At 40.5% G+C, this 23,560-nt stretch overlaps 1 protein-coding gene across 1 annotated transcript in view; it reads left to right on the top strand.

Moving 5' to 3' along the window:
- The window catches only part of tmtc1 (transmembrane O-mannosyltransferase targeting cadherins 1), a 276,866-nt gene that overhangs the window by 235,719 nt on the left and 17,587 nt on the right, over positions 1-23,560 (top strand). Inside the window, exons 11-16 of the mRNA XM_030439340.1 lie at positions 9,436-9,579; positions 10,303-10,411; positions 16,708-16,810; positions 17,951-18,086; positions 21,996-22,140; positions 22,251-22,388. Of these exons, the coding sequence (XP_030295200.1) occupies positions 9,436-9,579; positions 10,303-10,411; positions 16,708-16,810; positions 17,951-18,086; positions 21,996-22,140; positions 22,251-22,388 (775 nt within the window). The remainder of the gene's footprint in view (positions 1-9,435; positions 9,580-10,302; positions 10,412-16,707; positions 16,811-17,950; positions 18,087-21,995; positions 22,141-22,250; positions 22,389-23,560) is intronic.

Raw genomic sequence — 23,560 nt, forward strand, 5'->3', positions numbered from 1 at the left:
ATGACCCTTAAAAGTGCTTGAATTTGACCTTGAAAAATGTGTACGAACCCTGTATATACAATAGTAAAGCCTCTATTCAGGGTGAGCTTATGCCAAACTAACAAACAAAACCCAGTCTTAACTTCCGATCAGTAATCAAACTAAACCCTGTAAAAAAAGGAACAAAAAGACATTTGCTAAACCTACCTCCCTAACCTAACCAAAAACAGGAGAAAAAGGGGAGTAAAGAAAAGGAAGCTTACCCCTACTGCTTCATGCCTAGTTCTCAAAAGATAATAATTTATCAAGCACAAACACAATTAATTCACAAGCGAGAAGGATGCTGGTCACTGTCAAAACACTGATATTGCGATTTTTTTAACGCGGTGTACATGTGTGCAATAGTCACATCGCAAAGCCTGCGATGTAGGACGCAAATGAACTCATCTAATTTCAAGGGCAACTGACACACACTGTGCATGCAGAGCAATCCACCAATCACATTAGTTCTTAATCAGTGTGCCGAAGCAGACCAGCCCCTGCACATGGAGTGAGTTGCTGGTAACAACATTGAAAAATGAGCAACAAACAAGATAGTGGGGCGGCTTAGGTAAAAATCGTGCACTTTGTGATAAAAGCATGAAATTTGGTACAGTTAAGGCCATAGGCAGTCTGAAAAAAATTGGATATCGGGCCATCGTGAATTTTCAACATGGCAGCCGTGATGGCCATCACGGCTGCCATGTTGAAAATTCACTGACAACTGACAACAGTATTCAGATTAGTTTTCTTATTTGCATGGTATAAAATGTGATGTTGATGATATTGTTAGATAAATTTATTTACCATACCTAGTTTAAGGAAATTTATACAATAAAAATTCAAGATTGTTGCCACGATCACCATGAACATTGTAGTTTTAATCACGTTTTGTATATTGCATATAATATGGTCGATCTCTATAAATATATTATAAATTTTATTATGCAGAAATAAAATCTGCAATGTGTAATAAGCCCAGAATCTTCCTTTGTTCTCTCAATTTAAGATTGCCACCATTTACTTGTAGATATCACACACAAATGTAAGCGGTGCTAGTTAAAATCAGCTAAAGGGAATTTAGTTTAATTTCACTCTTTTTGCTCAAACTTGACAAATATGTAAGTCTCAAAAATAGTGACATTTTGATGTCATCTTCAAGTCCTTCAATTCATTGGAAAGATCAGATATGACTTGACCAATGCAACATGCCTCAAGTTCATTTTTGTCATATGCTCGGCTCTAGGTAGGCCTACAACTAGATGACTTATTTTAAACCTTATTTTGTTATTACAGTTAGCTCACAACTAGATAAATAAAACTTATCTCAGAAAAACCCTTATTTTTCCCCCATTGACACCCTGTTCCACATAAATAGTTAACATGCTAATGTCCTAATAGCACGTTTCAAATGGTGGATTACTGTTGATATAAGACTACTTGGTAGGAAGATACCGCAGAACCATGTCTGCTTTATTTGGGCTTGAAAACAGATAAATTAAACTTATTTTAGAAAAACACTTATTATTATTTTCCCATTAACACGCTGTTCCACATAAATAGTTAACATGCTAACATGCTAATTCCACGTTTCAAATGGTGGACTGCTATGCTCTGCAAGCCAGCCCTCACTTATCTGTCCTCAATTTCTCCATGCACACATGATGAAGCTGACACTCGCATTTTATGACATGGGGCCCATGCAGTACGAAATGGTCACAAGAAAATTATGATCCAAACTGTTGATACCGATGTTGTGGTTCTAGGTGTGGCAGCAGCTCGAGGTCTAAAGGCAGGGGATGAGCTTTGGTTGGCATTTGGTACTGGAAAGAGTTTACCATACCTAGCAGCCCATGAAATCTCAGCTGCACTTGGGCCTGAGAAGGCACGTGCTCTTCCAGTGTTTCATGCTTTGACTGGCTGTGACACAGTATCAAGCTTTGCTGGCAAGGGGGCTATGTGGGCTGTCTTTCCAGAGCTTACAAATGCCCTATTAGAATTGTCTTCTGCCCCACATGACATTCTACAGGAGGGAATGGCAGTTATTGAAAGGTTTATAATCCTGTTCTATGATTGAACCAACACATCCACAGACATAGACCAAGCTAGAAGGAAGTTATTTGCAAAGAGGCACAATTTGCAGTCAATCCCTCCAACAAAGGCTGTCCTAAAGGAGCATGTTAAGAGAACAGTCTATCAAGGAGGTCATGTATGGGGTCAGATGCTGGTATCAACACCAGAGCTTCCTTCTCCTTGTATAGATGGGGCTGTTTTTTATGTGTTGCTTCTACTTTTTTTTTTTTTTACTATTTATCAAGCTCTATTTGCACTGAAATGACTGCACTTAATTCCATTGTACTTGTTACAATGACAATAAAGAAATTCATTCATTCAATTTATTCATAAAAGGCATCTGAGGGGTCATTGTGAAGCATTTTGGACATGCCTGATTGATGCAGGCCAGTCCAGCTATGAACTTATCTCCTGCAAATTTAAGAAGGGTTGTGTTAAGCAGTGTAAGTGCAAAAAAAGCTGCCTTAGACTGCACAGCTCTCTGTGGAGGAGATTGCTGAGAGTCTTCCTCGATTGACCCCATGTTTGGACAGTTACTATTGTCAGTTAGGCCTATCTTGCATTGTGAACTACCAAATAGGCTAAATACTAAAGTTGCCACTTGAATTCCTAATCATAAAAATGTGTGATTTTCCCCTAATATTATTCATATCACAGGAATCCATGCAACTTTGAAGCACTAATTATTTTCAAACCAGTCATGGTGGCCATCTTGAAATGTATTTGTATCATTCATGTACAAACTCCAAAAAGGTAAATACATGTAGCTAATTATATAATCAATATCATATTATAATCAACACACAAAAGAAAATGTACATGTAAATGGTAGTCAATGGCGGCTATTTTGAAAAATGGCTGCCACAGCAGCCATATTGACAATTTGCGATGGCCCGATATCAACATTTTTTTGGACTGTCTTTGGCTATAAGTGTACCATATCTCACGCTTTTATCACAAAGTGCACGATTCTTTGGAATTTTGCTGTTAAGCCACCCCACTATGAGAAGACTTGGTGCCAAAAAGAAAAGCAAAGTCAGTTACCTGGAATTATTTTGGCTACAAGAAGGATGATATTGACCAAACACGTGTTCTGTGTCGACAGTGTGTTGCATCTGTTGCCACAACGAGGTAACACCATTAATTTGTTCGACTATTTACATCGGTACCACACAGCAGAGTCCTGCACAGGTCTTATTTTGAAAACCCGCCGTACACGCCATACTGAATCCGAATCGTTTTCCTACAGTAGCACAAATTACTTTTTGCACCCGCGCCAACCCGCTTTAAATTGTTACCGACGCCCGACCCGCACCCGAAGGAAAATTAGACAGCCGTAATTTTCATAAATGAAAGTAAGCCAGCTGGGGAATGGGAGTTCTGGGAGGGCGCATGCATGCATGAGCTCATATGAAATATAAATGCTGATCATTTTGAAATGCAGCATCACATAAAGTGCTATTCAGGTCATCTGACGAAAATTCCTGTATTTTTTCATATCGCAAAATATATCGCAGGGTTAAAAAAATTGCAGTAACAGTTTTTTCCAATATCGTGCACCCCTAATGTGCAGTGTTAACTCACAGCACAAAGGCCCTGGTATGAATCCTGCTGGGGTAGGGCCTTTTGTGTGGGTTGGCATCTTCTGCTTGCGTGGGCTTGCTCTGGGTACTCTGGTCTCTAACCCACCTTCATTAATAGTCTACTGGATAGTTCTTGGACCCAGAAATTGTGTTTCCTTTAAACTTTTATGATTGAAATGTAAGGCACAGTGGATGAAATTCAACTTGGTTGCTAAAAGTTGCATGTTGGGCAATTTGAGTAATCGGCATAATTGGCTAATAAAGGGGAGACACTACAGGTGAAGAATAGGGACACTTTTTTAACTATTGTGTATCACCATGAAATTTCCCCAGTTGATTACTTACATTAAGACAATTATTTTTTGTATTACTAGTGCAGTGCCCGTAAGAAAAATGTATTCCTATAGAAAAGTGGGAGGTTAAGCAGCTTTTTCATGGATGGCCAAATGAGGCTGTGTTTGAAGGTGGGAAGTCAGGGATATTTAGGTTTGTTGTGAAATCCGATATTCCAGGGTATAAATGGCCGTTTTTGACTATTAAAAACTATCTACGATTATTATTTAATTCGAGTAGAAAAAGTTCGATTTTTTTACTGTGAAAACCACAAATATGTTTACAAACCATTTTGTATTACTTATAATATAAACAACAATTTATATTTGCATTATATGTGCATACATTTTTTAAATGTACAAAGTTACATGTAACTATTTACATTCAAATGCAGGCAATGCCCATTCAGCAGTCTCCTAATTGTTTTGACTCATTAAACAAAAAAACGACTCCACTACACACTAAACACTACATAACACACTAACTATACACTCCAAACACGCTTAATGTCACAAATCTCTCAACTCTCAGTATCGCTGTCTACACACCGACCGTCGTTGCCTGTCAATCATCCGCCGAGGTCCCTCCCACAACTTCCTGTTCCTCGACAACCAAACTTGCTGCTTGGACACATTTGTGACAAAAGCCCGTTTTTACCATTTCTTCCTGCACCAGACACAAAGCAAACGTGACGGCAATGTTTGCGAAAAAGCGTGGCGGACATTATTTACCCTAAGTCCGGTTTTGGACGTGCCGGTGAGTCCGGTCCATCGCCTCGATCGGAAGGTGGGCTATGTAGCTAGCGGATAGCAGCTAGCAGCTAGCTACACACGAACATCCACAGATCTGATTCCACTTTGTTGTCCGTGCGTCTCTGGATCTCCTCAGACCCGAACAGACTCGATCCGGACTCTTTTAGTCTCATTAATCCACAACAGTCAGTTTAGATGCACAGAACAGAACGGACCGACCGAATCCCGGTCCAGCTCGCGCCGCTGCAGGTATTAGTCTGCTTGTTTCTTAAGGTGGGGGGTCGTGGTGGGCTCTGCAGTGATTGGCTCTGGTGCGCGCGTGGCTACGGTGTGCAGTGATTGGCTCTGGTGCGCACGTGACTGTGGTGGCTTCGGTGGACAATGCTCGTGGAATTTGTAAAGCATTTATGAAATAATTTATTAACGGTATCATTGCAATCCAAACAAATGCGAAATAGCACACCCTCGAACCACGCAGCAGCCATGTTGAAACTCTCAGGTCAGTCTGATCCTGATCTGCAGAGATATTTGAGGAATACACACACACACACAGACAGACAGACAGAGGTTACTCGCTTCTATAGAGAGATGAGTTTTCTGAAATTGTATGTTTAAATATGCAAATGAGACATTATCTAATTAAATATGTGCTAATTTGCATACATTTCCAGAACATAAATCTAAACATTGGATAAAGCCAGGTTCAAAATTCCTGTTTCATTTTGTTGACATATTATAGCCAAAGGTTTTTTACAGAGGGAATTTTGGATATCTCTTTTTATCACTCCATAAATCAGAAAATACTGTCAACAGCCATAAAAAAAACAATATTCGCCCTGTTTTTAGGAATAAAATGTTATATAAATCAGGCTATGAATGATATATGAACAAAACCCTCTGTTAAAACCTTCAGAATGTAGATAGGAATAAGATTGGAAAGTTTGGTGTATATAAGTTCTACTGAAGTGGATATTTTTGGCTCAGAGTATGAGAAAAAACTCATTTTGAGAAAATGGCCTTTAAAGATATGTATAGTATAAGACATCTATAGAAGGGTGGAGGAGGGGGGTTATGTAACATTCGGCACTTTGGGATTTCTGGATATCACAAACATGGACTTAGACTCTTAGATCAACTTTTGAAGTTAACTAGAAGCAAAATTATAGCCATTTTCAGTTTCTCGCGATTAAGGGGAAACATGGCAGGCAAAAACATTGTTTTTTATGCACTGTCAATTTTGAGATTTTGCGTTATTTTGCTTTCATAACATGTCTTCTTTCAGACTAGTGGAAAGAAAACATCCAGAATACACATTTAGGTGTTCATTTTACTTCACTTTGTCTATTTCCTTCTATAGATTTCTTACACAATACATATCTTTAGAGGCCGTTTTCTCAAAATGAGTTTTTTCTCATACTCTAGGCCAAAAATCTCCACTTCAGTAGCACTTACATTCACCAAACTTTTCAGTTTTATTTCTACCTATATTCTAAAGGTTTTAACAGAGGGGTTTGTTCATATATCATTTATAGCCTGATTTATTTAACATTTTATTCCTAAAAACAAAAATTGTTTTTTTTTATGGCTGTTGACAGTATTTTCTGTGATAAAAAGATATCCAAAATTCCCTCTGTAAAAACCTTTGGCTATAATATGTCAACAAAATGAAACAAGAATTTTGAACCTGGCTTTATCCAATGTTTAGATTTATGTTCTGGAAATGCATGCAAATTGGTGCATATTTAATTAGATAATGCCTAATTTGCACATTTAAACATACAATTTCAGTATACTCATAAGACAAAAAGTAATTGTCTTAATGTAAGTAATCAACTGGGGAAGTTTCATGGTGATACACAATAGTTAAAAAAATTTCCCTATTCTTCTCCTGTAGTGTCTCCCCCTTAATCAGCTCATTATACTGATTGCCCAACATGCAACTTTTAGCAACCAAGCTTAATCTCATCTGCTCAACCTGTAGATGACATTTTAATAATAAAAGTTCATAGGAAACATCATTTCTGGGTTTAGTATGGGCCATATAGGGGTTTCCAGTAGACTATAAGGCATGCACAAATAAGTTCTCCCTTGAGCAAAGGCACTGACTGAGATCCGGTGTTAGTCAAAGGTTAGCCCGTGCCCACTGCACCCTTGGGGTGGGTTGAATGTGGAGTACCAGTTCTATTTTGCAGATAAAGATTTTTGTACTTCCTTTCCCTGCTTTCCACCTCTTCTCTTCTGTCCTCTTTGGTCTTCCTGCAGAGTCGTGTGCTACCTATTCATCCAGCTTCAAACTTCATCGCAGCTCATAATAACCTGAAACCCACCAGACCCCTCGCTCTCACTTCCACCCCATTTTCTGCTCCTTGTTCCAATTCTCTTTTTAACAGTTTTCCTTTCTTTGATTGTTTCTTGACGTGTGAACCGGACTGTTGCACATGTAATCCAATTGAGGAAAGAGATATTTATTATGTTTTCTATTTTTATTCAATGTAATATTCTGTGTGTGTGCTTCAGTCTGGACTCCACTTTTAGTTGATGAGACTCCTTATCTTGCTTATCTTTTCAACTATGTATTTAGGGGATCATTTATTGATGGCAACATTGATTGATTTTCAGGTCATAGACAGCTGTAAGGAAGAGCAAGGAGACAAAAAAGTAGGGGGGTGCATGTAATGGATGTTCTTTAGCAGATCAATAACCAATAATTAGCTTCTTCTTATGGTTGATAACTGATAAGTTAACCACCCAGTGAAGTGAGCAAAGATTTACTGCTCTGGACCACTCACAAAATTTATTGTGTGAAAACTTGTAGACTGTTTCACTCCTCAGAGAACCCCCACACTACATGTGTTACAAATCATGGGTTCCATTGAAACAGTCACACTGGAGGCAACATGTTTGGCTCTCTAGTCACACAGTACCTTAATTAAAGCATAATGAGTGACTAGAAATAAATCAATTCTTTGAACCTCCTTCAGAAGGCCAGACTTTATGTGACAAAGGTGCAATAAGCAGATACTGATTCAGTTTCCTTAGGTTAGTGTGCCATCTTCATCTTCAATCCACCCTGGATTGACTTCACTTATTTCACAGACGTACATCTGTACTAGCAGCAGGGCTCTAAAGAGAGCAGTCAGTTAGTCTGAGAGTTAGTCCATCAGTTTAGTACAGAGTGAAGTGCATTGATTGTCATGATATATGTGACAGATATTCATGTTCCCCAGATGATGCATCCAAATAACGCCAGATGCACTTTCATCCAGTCAAATCTTAAATTTTTCTCTGAATAATAATCTTTATTTGTACAGCACTGTTCTAAGAATAGGTAACAAGTGCTTCACATAAAAGTACAAAAATTCTGTGGTCAAGTATGAAGCCAGCTTCATGCTCAATGCAAAGAATTGTTCAGTGTCTGATTTCACTTGTTGATAGCATCACCACTACACATGATGAGGCTATGTCATGCTTTAATGATATTCCCAGCATTGACTGTGTTATTCTTAACTTACTTTGTGATGACTTTGCGTGATGGTGGGTCTGCCTTGTTCCTTTATGGGATATGAGCCTACTCACTACGACTACTATGTGCAGTGCCATATATTAGTTTTGTCATTCACTGTGCGAGAGGGTGTGGTCTTTCCTTTATCGCTCTGCTCGACTGTTGATCGGACAACTCACAGAGTGATGTGATGGATCTTAGTGTTTTATCTGGTGTATGAGTGTGTAAATGTGTCAGGTTTCGAATGTATACCAGCATTTAGATAGAAGCTTCAGGGGCTCCTTCTCTCAAGAGAATTCTTGGGTACTTGGGGTATTCAGCTCTATCGGGTGCGGGTGGGTGGGTTAAGGGGTGTGGGGTGGGATAGGTAGGGTGGATGGAAGGGTGGGTTGGGTGGGGTGGTAAGGGTGGGTCTGTATAACTAATTATTATTATGGAAGAAAGCATCGAACGTAAAAAATGTAACTCTGAATTTGATGGAATTTTGATGAAACTCTGATGTTACTCTGATGTACTTCCTGGTACTTAACTATGATGACCCACAGAAAATTGATAAAATAAAATTATAAAAAAAAAAAAAAAAAAGGATCTAAGTGAACAGGTAGACTCAGTTGGTTTCTCTCAGGTGTTGAAACTGTGAAACTGCAGCTTATTAACACGTGGAATAAAGTTACCATAGAAACAGTGTAGAGTCTTGCCTCTCCTGCCTCAAGCGTCTTGTCAGGCTTGTGTCACCATTATGGACACCAACTACAAAAGTGTATTTCAATTACACAGAGGTCTTTTGTAGCAGTGATAAGGGCAGCAGTAAATGTCAGCAGAGAGACTGCTGGCTGCAGCTTCCACATACTCACTGCTGATTTATCTGCATCATTTACTCTGAAGATAATGTCTATCACTGTGACAAGGCACTTCATCCAATCGAGATCATGATATGGTATTCTTCCCTCGGGAGGCCTGCAGCCATTAGTGGTTCCGAAGATGAACACAGTTTGATGCCGATGCTCAGTTCCGAGCTAGACAGCCCTTGGACTGACGCGTTTCAGCATGTTTCTCAATGAATGCTAATGGCGCTTCATAACTGCTGTGTCAATAATAAGACTGTTCTCAATAAATGTTAACTCCTCTTTGTTCCCTCTGCTGTCCTTCTTTTCTTACTTCCTGCTCTTTTCAGGTTATACCCCCGCCATGCCAGCGCCATGAACAATCTTGGCACTCTGACTCAGAGCCCAGAGGAAGCTGAGAACTACTACAGGAAAGCACTGGACATCAACCCTCAGCATAACCGAGCTCTGTTTAACCTGGGAAATCTCCTCAAGTAAGACACAGGCATTCAAACACAAACACTGGAGGGCTGTTAGAGAACAGATGCACATTGTGTGATAGTGGCTCACAAAGTAAAGCAACCTGTGCCAATCAGAAGTCATTAAAAATTAAAAGCTTTTGAATTCAGTACTCTGATGGAAATTAATTGTCAGCTGAAGATAAAGAGGCATTAGTCATACTGGATTCAAAGGCTGTAGGGCCTGGAAAATAATGATTCACCACACTTACTGAATGAAAGTCAGCAATTGTTTTGAACCCCAACACTTTCGCTGTAAAAGACAAGTTCTTTATACAGCCGTGGAGTTTTTTTGTTTGTTTGTTTTACATTCAAACAGCGCAGACTGCCCTGAGCTCTGTTGGCTCTAATAGAAAACAGCAATAATAGAAGCTGAAATTAAGTCAGTTATAATGTCTCAGCTCGATTATCATCTCTGTGTTATCAGTGCAGCTGTTTGATGACCAACTAAGCCATCGATTCACTGCTGCAAGTTTGTGCGTGAACGTGTGTTTGTGTGTGTGTGTGTGTCTATATTTGTGCTGTGTGTTTTGGGGATATGAAGAGATTTAATGACAATGAGATGAAAAACTGTATATAACTGTATTTAGCTTTGGCTGTTATTGTAAATGTCATACTCTTGCTATTAATGATGATGATAGTGATGATAATGATAGTAATGATGATGGTAATGATGACGAGGATGATGATGTGTTCCAGATCCCAGGGAAAGGAGGAAGAGGCTGTAACTCTGCTGAAGGACTCCATACGCTTTGGTCCACATTTTGCTGATGCTTACTCGAGTCTGGCATCACTTTATGCTGAGCAGGTGAAGCATCCAGAAAACACACGGACACTCCTCTCTCACACTCACACACATATGCTCACCCATCTGCAGAAAATATGTTTATTCAGGTTTATAATTAGTACATGCTTCTTTGAAACTAAAATAACAAAATATGCTCTCAGTTACTTTTGATATGGTTACCAAAGATTTAATTGCCCATACAAAATAACTATATAAAAATTATTGTGAAGTATGCTTGGTTTATACTGGATGAGGGGTTGAAGATTAAATTATAAAAATGAAGGAGAACTGAATTGAAATTCGTGGGAAAATGTTATGTGAAAGGAAAAATGATTGATAAATATTAAGTGATTTCTTTCATTTATAGCCGTTTTGACGGAAAAAGTTGTGTTGTGGTGAAAACAGTTATGTTTTAAAGTGACAACGAGGAACTTTTAAGTGTATATGAAATAGTTTAGGGATTGCTTTGATCATTATAAATGAACTCTAACAGCAAACAAGGCCAACAGTGAGAAGACCGCTATTTTTACATAGTTATTATTAATGGTTGTGCTTAAGTCTGATCATATGTATTACATATAAAATCACATACAAAATACATTGTCTAATGGCGATAGATCCAGCAGGTGCTGTTGTACAGAAACTCTAAACAACAAAACAGAAAAAAATAAATAAAATACACTCTCAAACACAGACAAAAGAGGCCAAACGTGCAGAAAAATATCTGTATTATTGTGGACAAGGCACACCTGATTCAATTAAATGGCTCATCATAAGGCTTCAGCAGAGCTTCATAACAAGTTTGAATTTTAATCACGTGTGTTGGGGCAGAGAAACATCTAAAACATGCAGGGCAGGAGACCCCAACGACAAGGATTGAAAACAATGCTTTACAGTTACTTCCGTAAGCTATAAAGTGGACTAGAAGTTTGTAACTAGCAAACTAACAGTATACCTATAAGTACACATGTAGTATAGTTCACAGTTGAAGTTCATTTAGATGTCGGGGTGACCTGGTAGCTCACCCCTGGTGGAGCATTTACCCTATGTACAAAGGCTGATCCTGAGCCTTGGCAGGGTTAAACTCCAACAGGCAGCCCTGTCCTTTATGTCTTCCTTTTCTTTCTACCCTCCTCTTACGTCATAATCACTGGCTGTAAAACTAAACTAAAAGTACATTTATACTGTATATGTAGGTCTCTTGTGCTATACTTCATAAAGTAAAAAGTGTGCTAAAAGTATAAAACCGGTATCAATAGGTTCATTTCCAGTATAGTTCATAGTATAGTTAAAATTAAATAAATCTGAGATTTAAACAAGCTGTTTACCCAAAGTTTACGACTATTAAACTTTAAGGAATACCTAGAAGTACAACTTCATAAAGGGTTACGGTTAAGTGAGCCAATTCAGCTCCAAGGCGTGTTGAGGTAGTACTCTTACAGATATACTGCTAGTAGACTGATATTTGCAGACAAATCAGTGTTTCCCCTAGGATCAAGGCCGCTTTAATGCACAGGCTTACCTGGGCTGAAGCCCAGGGGCCTCATAAGTTCAAGGGCCTCCCAAGTTCAGGTTCACGATGAGCTGAAAAGATCATATTGTTTTGTAACTTGTCAGGTTTTCTGTCAATCACTCTAATCGCACGTTACGTGGCTGCTGATTGATCCAAATTAGGAGTGACCCACGTGGCCCCATAGCCTGTGGCCCGTTGGCTGACCTATCAGAATGTCTATAGTTAGTTTTGGGGTGTGTCCCTATGATTGAGTGACATTTAGTGGAAAATGTCGGGGAGGACGTTTGAGAGTGGTGCCCAGAGAAGAAAAAAACTTATTATAAAAAGTTTTGCGAAAAAGAATTACTGAAGAGGATCCCAAAGCTTTTTTAAATCAGCTGTTGCTGAAGATGGAGCCAGCACCAGGGGAAGCTCGCTATCTCACACACCGGAGGGAGCGGAGGAGCCGCAGGCCGTGCAGGTGGATGTAGCTGGAGAGGAGCAGCAGTGGAGGGGAGGAGGAGGGGGGAGCACTCGGGCCCCAGAGAGAGGACCAGGCTGCAAAGCAGTCAGGGGGAGACGAGTCAAATGACACATGTAACAGTGACCCTGGTCGCTGGGGAAACAATATTGACGCAAAAGTGCGCGCTTATTGGGCGAAAATGGGACCGGAGTCCTGTCAAAGTAAAGATGCTAACATGTCGGCAAGACCAGACGAAAGCACTTCTAAAAAGGTAAGAAAGTGCTGTATTTATAGTTTGTGCAGGTTTTAAATTGTTGTGGTTGTGCATTGTTTTAAGAGAAATGCACATTTGCTTAGATGTTTGTCTTGATCAGGGGCAACTGGAGGCCCGCGGGCCGCATGCGGCCCTCGTCTTCACTCAATGCCAGTCAATTTCCAAATATCAGTGTCGTCGGAACATTATGCAAACAATTTGTATCTTGATGAGAGAGATAGGGCTACTTCTCTGCCCCGGATCACACTCCATGCAAACATGTTCTATCCTTTTTAATTAATAGAGAGGCGTTGGTGGAGCCTGTTTCATATGTCCACGCTTGCTCTCCATGGCTTCTCCACACCGGAGCGCACAACAAGGATGCGCTCCGACTAGGGCTGGGCGATATATCGATATAAAACTTAAATCGATATATTTTTGAAATGTGATATGGAATTAGACCATATCGCATACATCGATATAGTTCAAATTTGCGCTGTGGTCCTTGCTCCGGGCAAGCTGCTGACCCGGAGCTCTCTGCACTGCTCCCCCCGCCCCTCCTCCTTCATGCACAGAGAGGGGAGGGGCTGGAACAGACACGGCACTCTTCATCAAACACTTTGGTGGCCGCCGTTGCCCCGCACTTTGGCCTTGATACCCCGTGAAAAAAAATATCATCGCACGGCCACCGGTCAACGTAGCGGGCTTGCCCTGAATTACAGCCACCTGAGTGCACAGTAGTCACTCACAGTAACTTCAGTGAGTCCGCGGTTCGAGCAGGTGGAGTCTCATCATCACGATGATCTCACGTGAAAGCCTCTCAAACAGCAGCAGCGTCTCAAAACAGAAGAACGAAACTTACAGCACAGCGAGCGAGCGCAGCCGGTTTTGACATGATACGTAACTGACGTATGTGGTAGGATTTAGTCCGGTAAAGTTGGAAATAAATTCACAGATTCAAACTTCCCGGATCAATAACTCATAAGTGAAACCTTGTTAAAACACAAAAAACGGCTCTTTCCTACCGTAGTACGGTAGACAACGAGCTACAACCGTATGTTAATCAAAACGAGCGTCTGGACATTAACTCTGGTCTGTATGGTCAGCCAGCTGTGAGACGAGGGCGCAGGGACCATCTACAAAGTGCAACACTGAAAAGAGAAACTACAAAAAATATTCAATAACTTCACTATTATTCAGAGTGTAGTGCCACCAAAATCATTCCACACATCAGTGGTCTCCTGCTGGTTATTCTACAGGTTTTTTGTTTGGAAAAAATGTGCTTTGCCATAATTTGGGGGAATTTCTATTTGGGAGAAATATTCAATAACACTAATATTCAGTGTAGTGTCACAAAACTCACCTCACTCTAACCCTATTTAAAAAAACTGTTTTGTAATGTAACATTAACTTGACATTGGTATTTAAAAAATGTTTTAATACATAATCCATGTCTTATTATAAATTAGGATGTTATGGTATCAGTCTGAAAGGTAAATCAACAAATTTTACTCAGTGGCCTTTGGGCCCCTGACAAAAAAAAAAAAAGTGAAGGCCAAATGGACTTGCCCCTAAAATGACTAAATTCCCACCCACATGTCATATTTGGCTTTGATTTTGACTGAACATTTGCTCTCACTTTGCATAAAAATATCGGGATATATATCGTTTATCGATATTCAGCCTAAATATATCGGGATATGACTATTAGTCCATATCGCCCAGCCCTAGCTCCGACTCGGACTGCCCTTCCACCTGGACGCCGCATACCTCGACCCCGTGCACGGCCAGAGTTTACCTTACACACGGTTATCGTATTTCTCCTTTCACGGACTCCTCGGCGTGTGTGATTACTCCTTCGAGCCTGCGTTCATCCACAAAAGGAGCAGCTCGAGTGTGCTGCGTAAATGAAGGCCACGCACGGCTCAGAAAGCATCTGCCGCTGGAGGTGAAAGACAAACGACTCAGCGAGGTGGAGACACTGCGGGTAGCTATTTACTATATCAATGTGGAGCCTGCTGGACTTGTATCGGGATGGAGGTGTCACTCTGAGACGCGCGTAACTGCGCCGCTGCAGCAGAGGACAGAGTGCAGCAATGATGGCCAATACTCGCTCAAGTTGGCACAGCCATATAAATGTGCCACAAAGTCAACCCAGTGGGAGACTTAGAGATCAGACCCTAAATTCAGATTAGCTGTTAACGCAGTGCTAACTTAAGCCAGTGTGCAGGCGAAGTTGAGCGCACAGAAGGAGAGATTGAGAGCAAGAGTGAGTGGTCTGCAGCGCAGCCAGCAAGAGTCTGTGAGAGTGCAGGGGTTATTATTGCACCTTAAAATGCATAAAAGCAAACATGCAAATACATTTATTGAGCACAGAATAAATTTTTGTTTCCGCAAATTAAATTATGTTTTAAGATTATACTGCAAACCTTCTATAAATGTTGCTCAGTTTCATCTTTTTGGCACCTGGCATTAGGCCATGTTGCTATCCATGGGGCTGAATGGAGTGTGTGTGTGCAGGTGCATGTTCTTCGCTTATGCTGTTATTAGTTATTATCAATGTTTGTGCAGACAGATGATGGTTGGTGATGTTTTCCATAATATCGTTTGAAATCATATTCGCACACATTTTGGTTTTATTATCACCATAATGTGCTGTGTGTAGTTGTTAAAAAAAGCGTGTTGTGTTTATGCTCAAGTGGGCTCAGTGATATGTTAATAACAATATTTTGGTGTTTTCTGGCTCAAAGAGGGAAAATTCACTGTTGTATGTCTTGAAAGAAACTACTGCATTTTGTGATGTAGATTACCTTGATATTACGCTTTTTTAAAATGAGACTCTATAAATCGAGGGGATGGAGGGCCTACAAAACCTCTCAGCCCCGGGGCCTAACATTAGGTTAAGGCGGCCCTGCCTAGGATAGAGTTGTAGCAGTGGAGTTGAGTGTTCACCCGCGTGCAAAAGCAAAGTGCAAAGTGCACCCTGCCAGGAGGTTTCTATGTGTCTGTCGCCACCAGAGGCTTAGGCTTAAGTACATAATAGTACATTTATGCACAGTAATGAGCAGGGGAAATGTCTGTCTAGCTTACACATGAGGTGTCTCAAGCCTTAGGAAAATACACTTTTATTGAACACAATGAAAGTGTAATCTTTAAAACAATTATGGACAATAATTTCAGAAAAAATATATCACCAACCATATACAGTAAAATCACATAACACAAATACTAGAACAATCCAAAAGGTCTGTGCCTCTGTGAAGTAATCTGTCAGTAATTTGAGATTGACAGCTTTCGCGGGTCACAGTGGCCCTCGCTCATAGTAATGCTGCGTTCGAGACAGAAGGAATTTTCTGACTTCCTACCAGAAAAAGTACACTAGAACGCCACTCAAAGTCAGAGTCCTTACTTGTGAACTCGGCACAAATCCATCTACCCCGAATGATAATCCTGAATCAGTGATCAGTGTTGCTTGCTTCATTGTTGACATCTACCCGATGCTTGTTAAAATCGTTGTGCTGACATTATCAAGTAAACTCAAAGTTTCTCGTTGCACCTTCTCCAAACCTGCCGCTAACGTTACCTCCGTGATGGTGTATGCTGAGAGGCAGCGCAGCACGGCACGGCACTGCACGGAATAGCGGAGTTTAGCGCGGCGCATCACCTGCATCAACCGGTAACGATATATCTGGATGAATGTAGCGAAGGAGATCGCTTGCAAAGTTACTTTGACAGAGACAATGATAGATGCCAAGCAAAATATGACAATAGAACCATGGATACTGGCAGCCGAAATTGTTATATTTAAGTTCATTATTCTACCAGCTGTTTCTAAAGAGACAAGACTGAGCCCACTCTCCACCTCTCCTCTCTCCTCGTTAAAAATAAATAAATAAATAAATAAATCAGCAGCGGCGGTCATATTTCAGCAGTGGCGGTCCGCCACTGCTAGGTGCATATAGGGGAAACACTGGACTAATTACATAAAGTATACTGAAGAAATACACTTAAGTTTACTTGATAAAATGTACTTGTAGTTCAGTCTAACCTAGGAGTATTTGATTCCTGTTTTAATCCTGTACCTTCCATTTCATCTGCTGCTCCCACAGAAACGCTTTGCTGAAGCCAGTGAAGTGTATCTCGAAGGTATAGAGAACTGTCCTGACAGCTCTGACCTGCATAATAACTACGGGGTGTTTCTGGTTGATACAGGTGAGGTTATAACCAGTGGCTCTTTGCCTCTGCACCTAGAGATAAAAACATTAAGACCATAGTATTACATACAGCACACAGACATGCACAGGGTCACATTGACAAAAGCATTCGACCATTGTCTGTATATCAAGTGGCTCCCTTCAAAGGTCCATGCAGGTTTTTACTGATGAGATGATAGCAAAGCAGATTTGTCCTGACTACTCATTTAGCCCCTTCACAGAAAATGGCTTTTTTTCCTGAGCATACCAGAAGTTTTTAGGATTCTCCCAGGCAGCCATTTGTGTCAGGTCTTCAATCAACTTGAGCCAGAGATATAGAAACTTGCTGCAAAACAATTAGTCTGCATGGTTTGTACCAAAATGACCAGATTTGTTTGTACATTTAGATTTGTTTCTAAATTGCTTTACCAGTAGCAGCCATTTGACCCCATAAAGAAATCATCATTTTATGGAGGTTGTTATATGCTTGTGAATTTTGACATGAAACAAATGTATAATCCAAATGTGCAGCTTTTTTTTATAGTTGTGACACAAAAAAGCTGTTTCATCAGATTTTATAGCTTTGAAAAATGTAAATTTTTGTGAGCTAAATTTAACAATAAATGTGGGAGCCTTATGGAATTATAAGTAACTTGAGAACCCTTGTCACTGTTCAGCTGTGGAAAAGGACTTGCAGGGCCCAACTTGTGCACAAGTAACAAGTCACTGAGCCCTTACTTAGCACAATAAGTTGTTATCATCATCAAACATCCCCCACATAAACAAGCTGATACAGCACTTCTCAGAAAGTATTCAAATGGAATGTTTTTCCTGTAGATATGATATGATTTTCAATGGTTATGTAATTGTTAGTAGTATTGTTATTATTATAAACTAGGCTTACAACTAACAACTGGTGATTAATCTGTTGATTATTTTCTCATGTAATCGAGTAGTTGTTTCGTCTATAAATGCCAGAATATGTTGAACAGTGTCCATCAGTTTGGTTCACCTGTCTCACTTCTCTTACATTCTGTGTTTTGTCCTTTACTCCCACTCTCCATTGTTTTTTCTCCCATACACGTTTCTTGTCTCCTTCCTTATTTGCTTCCTCATTTCTCCTTCTTTTCCATCATCTTTGCTCTCTGCTCTTGTCCAGGAGAGGGGGAGCTGGCAGCAGCTCACTACCAGCAAGCTGTTAGACTCAAACCAGCACACTACGTTGCCATGGTGAACCTGGGCCGTCTGCTCCGATCATCCAATGAGAACAAAGAAGCTGAGTCCTGGTACAAGAGGTGAGTAAAGTATCATACTTCAGTAGCAGCCTGGAGCAAAAATGTTAACAGCTGCATTGCTGCTGCTGCTGCTGTATAGCTGACTTTGACCTTTGACCTCTGAAAGAGAATAAAACAATTAATTGTTGTAGTTATTGTTACTGGATTGTTTGTCTTTTTATTCAAGCACTTCAAGTTTTTATTTCATAGTGACCAAACTATAAAAAAGGGACAAATAATCAGCCACATAACGAACGATAAGAGGTCAAACCAGAATGAACAGAGTGCCACACAGAGAAAATCTATTGTTTAGCTTTAGAGAAAACAAGGAGCTGATTTTAGAAAAAAGGAGGGAAAGAAACACACCCCTGTCTGCCTCAATGGCGCTGATGATGTCGAGCAGGTGAACAGTTATAGGTTCTTTGGAATTACCATCCCTGAGAACCTACCTCTGCAATCAAATATCACCACCCTGGTTAAAAAACACTGAAAAGGCTCTGCCTCCTAGCCTCCAAGATTCTTGGCAACTATTACAGAGGAGCAGTAGAAAGCATCCTGACTGGAAATATCACAAACAGGGATGATTCATCACTGCCCAGGACAGGAAGGCTCTACAACGGGTGGTTAAAACCAACCAGATTTAAAAAATCGCAAACGTTTAAAAAGTTTCTGGCCCCACTTGAGTTTTTGATTTTTGTGATGTTGTTAGTTAGATTCTGGATTTATTGTTTTTACATTGTTTGATGATTTTGATGGATTCATTGAGTAATTTGTGTGAGTTTTTGATGAATCTGCATCTGCATACAGACTGATTTTGTGTTTTATGTTTGTTGTGATTCTGGTGATACGTGTTATTATTTTGATGTAGATGAATAAGATGAATAGTCCCTGTCTGGTTCCTCTGCTGAGTAAAAAGTTTCATGAGTTTAATCCGTTTGTCGTGAATGTTGTTATGGGTGTGCTATAGAGAATTTTGATCTGTTGAATGTATGATTTCCAAAGCTAAATTTTTCTAGAGATTTAATGAAAGTGGCATGTACTGTATGCAGTTCGCATGCCTTTTCTAGCTTGCTCCATTATCAATAGATATGATGGGCTGTGTGTAAGCTGTCAAAAAACAATAAGAGATTGTACTGTATTCCTTACTTATGTTGCGAATGTAGTGTCTGTGTTTTTCTTACACATTCTGGGCTCCGAGACAATAGTGAATAGAGGGAAGACAAGATGGGATAGGACCAGATGCTCCCCTGTAGACAAGTCAGGGAATACGACAGGTTGAGGGTCCCCAGGACCAGGAGCCCTGATCAGCCCTGAGGTGGGCTTCAGAGATAAGCTACAGGAAGTAGCCCACACCAGAGGTTTGGAGCAGACTCAACTGTACATTGTCATCTAAGTTTAAGAGAGACCATCCTGTCTACTTTAGCTGACATCAGCAAAGTTAAATAACACACACAAGAGTTATTTCTAGGGCTGTCAAAGTTAACGCGTTAATAACTCGTTAACGCAACATCCTCTTAACGCCGTAAAAAAATTTTAACGCGCAATTAACGCTCGATATGAAAAAAAAAGAAACGCGCATTGTTTGATTTACGGCCGTCGATGGCATCTGTAGTCTTGATCCAGAGGGTGGCTGAAGAATAAGAAAGGCAATCAGAAGAAGAAGAAGCAGGGTTGGCGTTCGGGAAAAACACGGTGGACTGAAAAGCGGAAGTGAAAAGATATGGAGAAAGGACTTATGAACGGCAAATTCACTTTCAAAACACTGCCAGATGGTTCGGTCAATAGGACAAAAGTTATCTGTACGTCCTGTCGACATGAAATGAGTTACAATTGAAGTACGTCGAGTCTCAAATATCATTTGCAAGCCAAACACATGGCAGATGCAGAGAGCCCACTGCACCCCCCTCGCCAAAAGCAGACATCACAATGTTTTCATCCCATTTAGGGTGAGGGGACATTTGAGCCTTTTATTTTCCTGCATGATTTGAAGTGTTGAATTAACATTTTCATAAAGCAAGCATATTTGCCCATTCTTATGTTGTTAAAAGTATTAAGAACATGAAAAAAATACATTAAGGTACATTTAGAACAGAAAAAAATGTGCCAAAAAAATTGCCATTAATTTGCGTTTAATCGCGAGTTAACTATGGACAAAATGAGATTAATCGCGATTAAAAAAATTTATCGTTTGACAGCCCTACTTATTTCATAGGGGATGTGAGGCAGACCCATCCTTCTTTTCTTTCCCATTGGATAGATGTACCTTTAATCTATCAAAGTGACCAATTAGGAGAAGTGGGCGGTTATGGACAATAGGCTCTAAAAAGGCCCCACACACCAGACAAAGGTGGTGGGTATTGGTAGAATTCCTAAGATCGAAGGCAAAGCGTTTGGCATAACTTTGCCACCGATTTCAGAACACCAGACATGGGGCCGCACTCTGTTCGAATGCAGGCATTTGAGATCTGTTTTAATAAAGATTGCTCTATCATTCCACCCAGCCTTGCCACCGCAGAATTCTTTTATCAACATACTACACGCCGACACCTTTGAAGATGAGAGCTCAGAGACGACACGAGCAAAACATCTTATTGCAGTGGTTTAATGCAAATGTACCACCTGTTTAAGGCTGGCAGAGAGTGCTGTTTGACTTAGTGCCATAGGGGTACCTTACATGTTCAATACATTCAAAAACAGACCAGTCCTGTAACATTTGGGAACCGTATCTAAATTACGTAGACCCTGATGTCTCTGCCTTCATGCTGCAGGGTTTTTCTTGAATGTTCTTTTTGCATATTATTATCGTAACCTCTAGGGCTGTGTGTTCAAATATCTACTGACTCAGGGTTTTTTTTGTATTTATGTATTTATTTATTGGTTTGTTAAGGTTTTTTATACTTTGTTTTATCTCCATTATGGATTTCATAATGTATCTATTTGTCTATTTGTCGTAGAACTGGAAATTAATAGATTTTGTAAAAAAAAATCATTTCCGGGGTGCAGATCATCGAGTGGTTAGGAGCACATACCACATACATAGCGGACCCTGGTTTGAATCCCAGCCAGAGGACCTTTGCTGTATGTCACACCCCCCTGTCTCCCCCATTTCCTGTCTATCCACTGTCAAATAAAGGTATCTATGCCTAAAAAATCTTTAAAAAAAAAAAGAAAAAGTATTTGTTGACTAGCATGACGATTGAATTATTAAAAAGAAGGTTCATTATACAAACATGTCTCATTACAAAACGAGCAGAAAATGTGTGTGACCATAAAAGAGGCCAACTAAACAGATTTTTGAACTCTGGCTTTGTTAAAAAACTGAAAAGAACTGGACAGACAAAACTTACATCAGAAATGCGAAACTTATGCCAAAGACTGAACACAAAGGTCATTTTTGCCATGCTCATTTACTGGTGCCACTAACTTTTTGAATGAATATTTGTTGTTTGTTTGCCTGAAGGTACAGTTAATGTTTGTTGCTGTTTGCCCTCCTCTGTGGATTATTGGCTATTTATTTTTACAAGTGTTTTAATAATAATATCTGTTGATAATTACATATAAATGAAACAAACAGAAGCTCTTTGGTTTTTGATATTAAATCATACAGTATCGTGAATATACATATATATTATAATGTACTGTATATATGAATATATTAATATATATTTTGCAGTGAAGACCACCATTGTATCTGATGACCTTATGTGCTTCATTGTGATGATTCCAGTCCAATGGATGATTTACAGGAAGGGGGAGCTATTTTCAGCTCTTCGCTTGAAGAAGTCCTATAAGTGTACACATTACACACAAATGTGCACATACACATTTTGTTGTTATATCATTGTACATAGCAGCTTAAAACTTTTTTGAACAGAACCTCCATCATAGAAAGCCATGTTGTGACCTTTGACCTTTGACCTTTTACTGCAGGGCGCTGCAGGTGACGAGAAAGGTGGACATCCTGACCCCTCTCGGAGCTCTTTACTACAACACAGGTCGCTACGAGGAGGCGCTGCAGGTGTACAGAGAGGCTGCCGCCCTGCAGCCAGACAGCACTGACATTTGGCTGGCTCTGGTGAGCACACACACACATTGCATCATGGAATGCTGTGGCATCTGTGTGTTCAGCAAAAACAGCTTTTTCTTGTTTCACACACTCACTCACTCACTGTATCTCCACGTCAGTCTCAGGTTTTAGCCATGGCTGGTCGTACCAAAGAGGCAGAGAAGATGACACTTGACATCATATCCAGAGAAGGCAGCTGTATTGAATGTTACCGCCTCCTGTCTGCCATCTACAGCAAGCGTGGCAACTACACAGAGGTGTGTGTTTATGCATGTGTGTGTATCTCGTGGCCTTGGTGTGTGTGTGTTGCTCAGAGAGAAGATAACACAGCAAGTTAGGACGAGCACACTCAGGGATGATCAACTCTCAGCTGGAGATGGTTTCTGCTCCAACAGTTAATGTGGAAACTAATCACCTCTGCTGTACATCAGACCAGCAGCCACCTGCCACTCATCCTCACACTCTGTTCTATCGCCACCATCAGCATTTCTGCTCACCTGTCTTTTACTGTGCCTATGTGCCCATTAATAAGATCTTATTGTCAGACTGGACCATGCATCATTAAAATAACAGAAATCAAATATATTGTGCTTGAGCTTCGACCATACCCACATATTAATATATGATGTTCACTACATGACACATTAGATGCTACACAGGGCTGCCTGTGTGTGTGTGTGTGTGTGTGTGTGTGTGTGTGTGTGTGTGTGTGTGTGTGTGCACCCCTCACCAGTTTCTGCATGTGCATTCACTCCAGTCTCCAGTCATTACTATGACCTGTAGGTGGAAGAAGTGTTTAGATTATTTACTTGAATAAATACAAGTCCTGTGCCTTAAGGCCCCCACACACCGCCCAGACGTCCAACTGCCTTATCCGACCACTCTCCGACCACTCCGTTGCCTCTTGTCTGACCCGTTCGGCAGAAAAGTTGCATTGAACACACCGCTTCGACGTGCTGCCTACGCCACAGTAGCGTGTACGTTCTGCGCTTGCGCAAGATGCAATAAGCGGGTGGCGCTTGTGTTGTGAGCTGTAAACGAGAACCTTATGCACGCAACTCTCTTTACTTTCGATCAAAACGAAACGTAACTATTTTCGATAAAAAACAGCTGCATACTAAACATGCAGCGAGGCATTTCCAAACTTACACAAATTAATTCGTCCTGAACGGACGTAACAACTAGTCTGGTGCCACTACTGCAAAACATGAAAACGGGGAATGACGGAACGGAGTGCATAGAAAAACAAAGCGCACACAGTATTCCGTCCCTCCCACACACCGCGCTGATTCGCCAGCACACCGCCAATCAGAACGGCCATTCAGCTGGCACACAACCAATCAGAGGATCCAATGGCTCAGACGTCCGACGGCCCTCCTCCTCAGACTTCGCATGCTCCGACAATGTCCGCGCGGCTCCGAAAGCTTCC

This window comes from Sparus aurata, chromosome 14 (genome assembly GCF_900880675.1).
Source record: "Sparus aurata chromosome 14, fSpaAur1.1, whole genome shotgun sequence".
Lineage (NCBI taxonomy): Eukaryota > Metazoa > Chordata > Actinopteri > Spariformes > Sparidae > Sparus > Sparus aurata.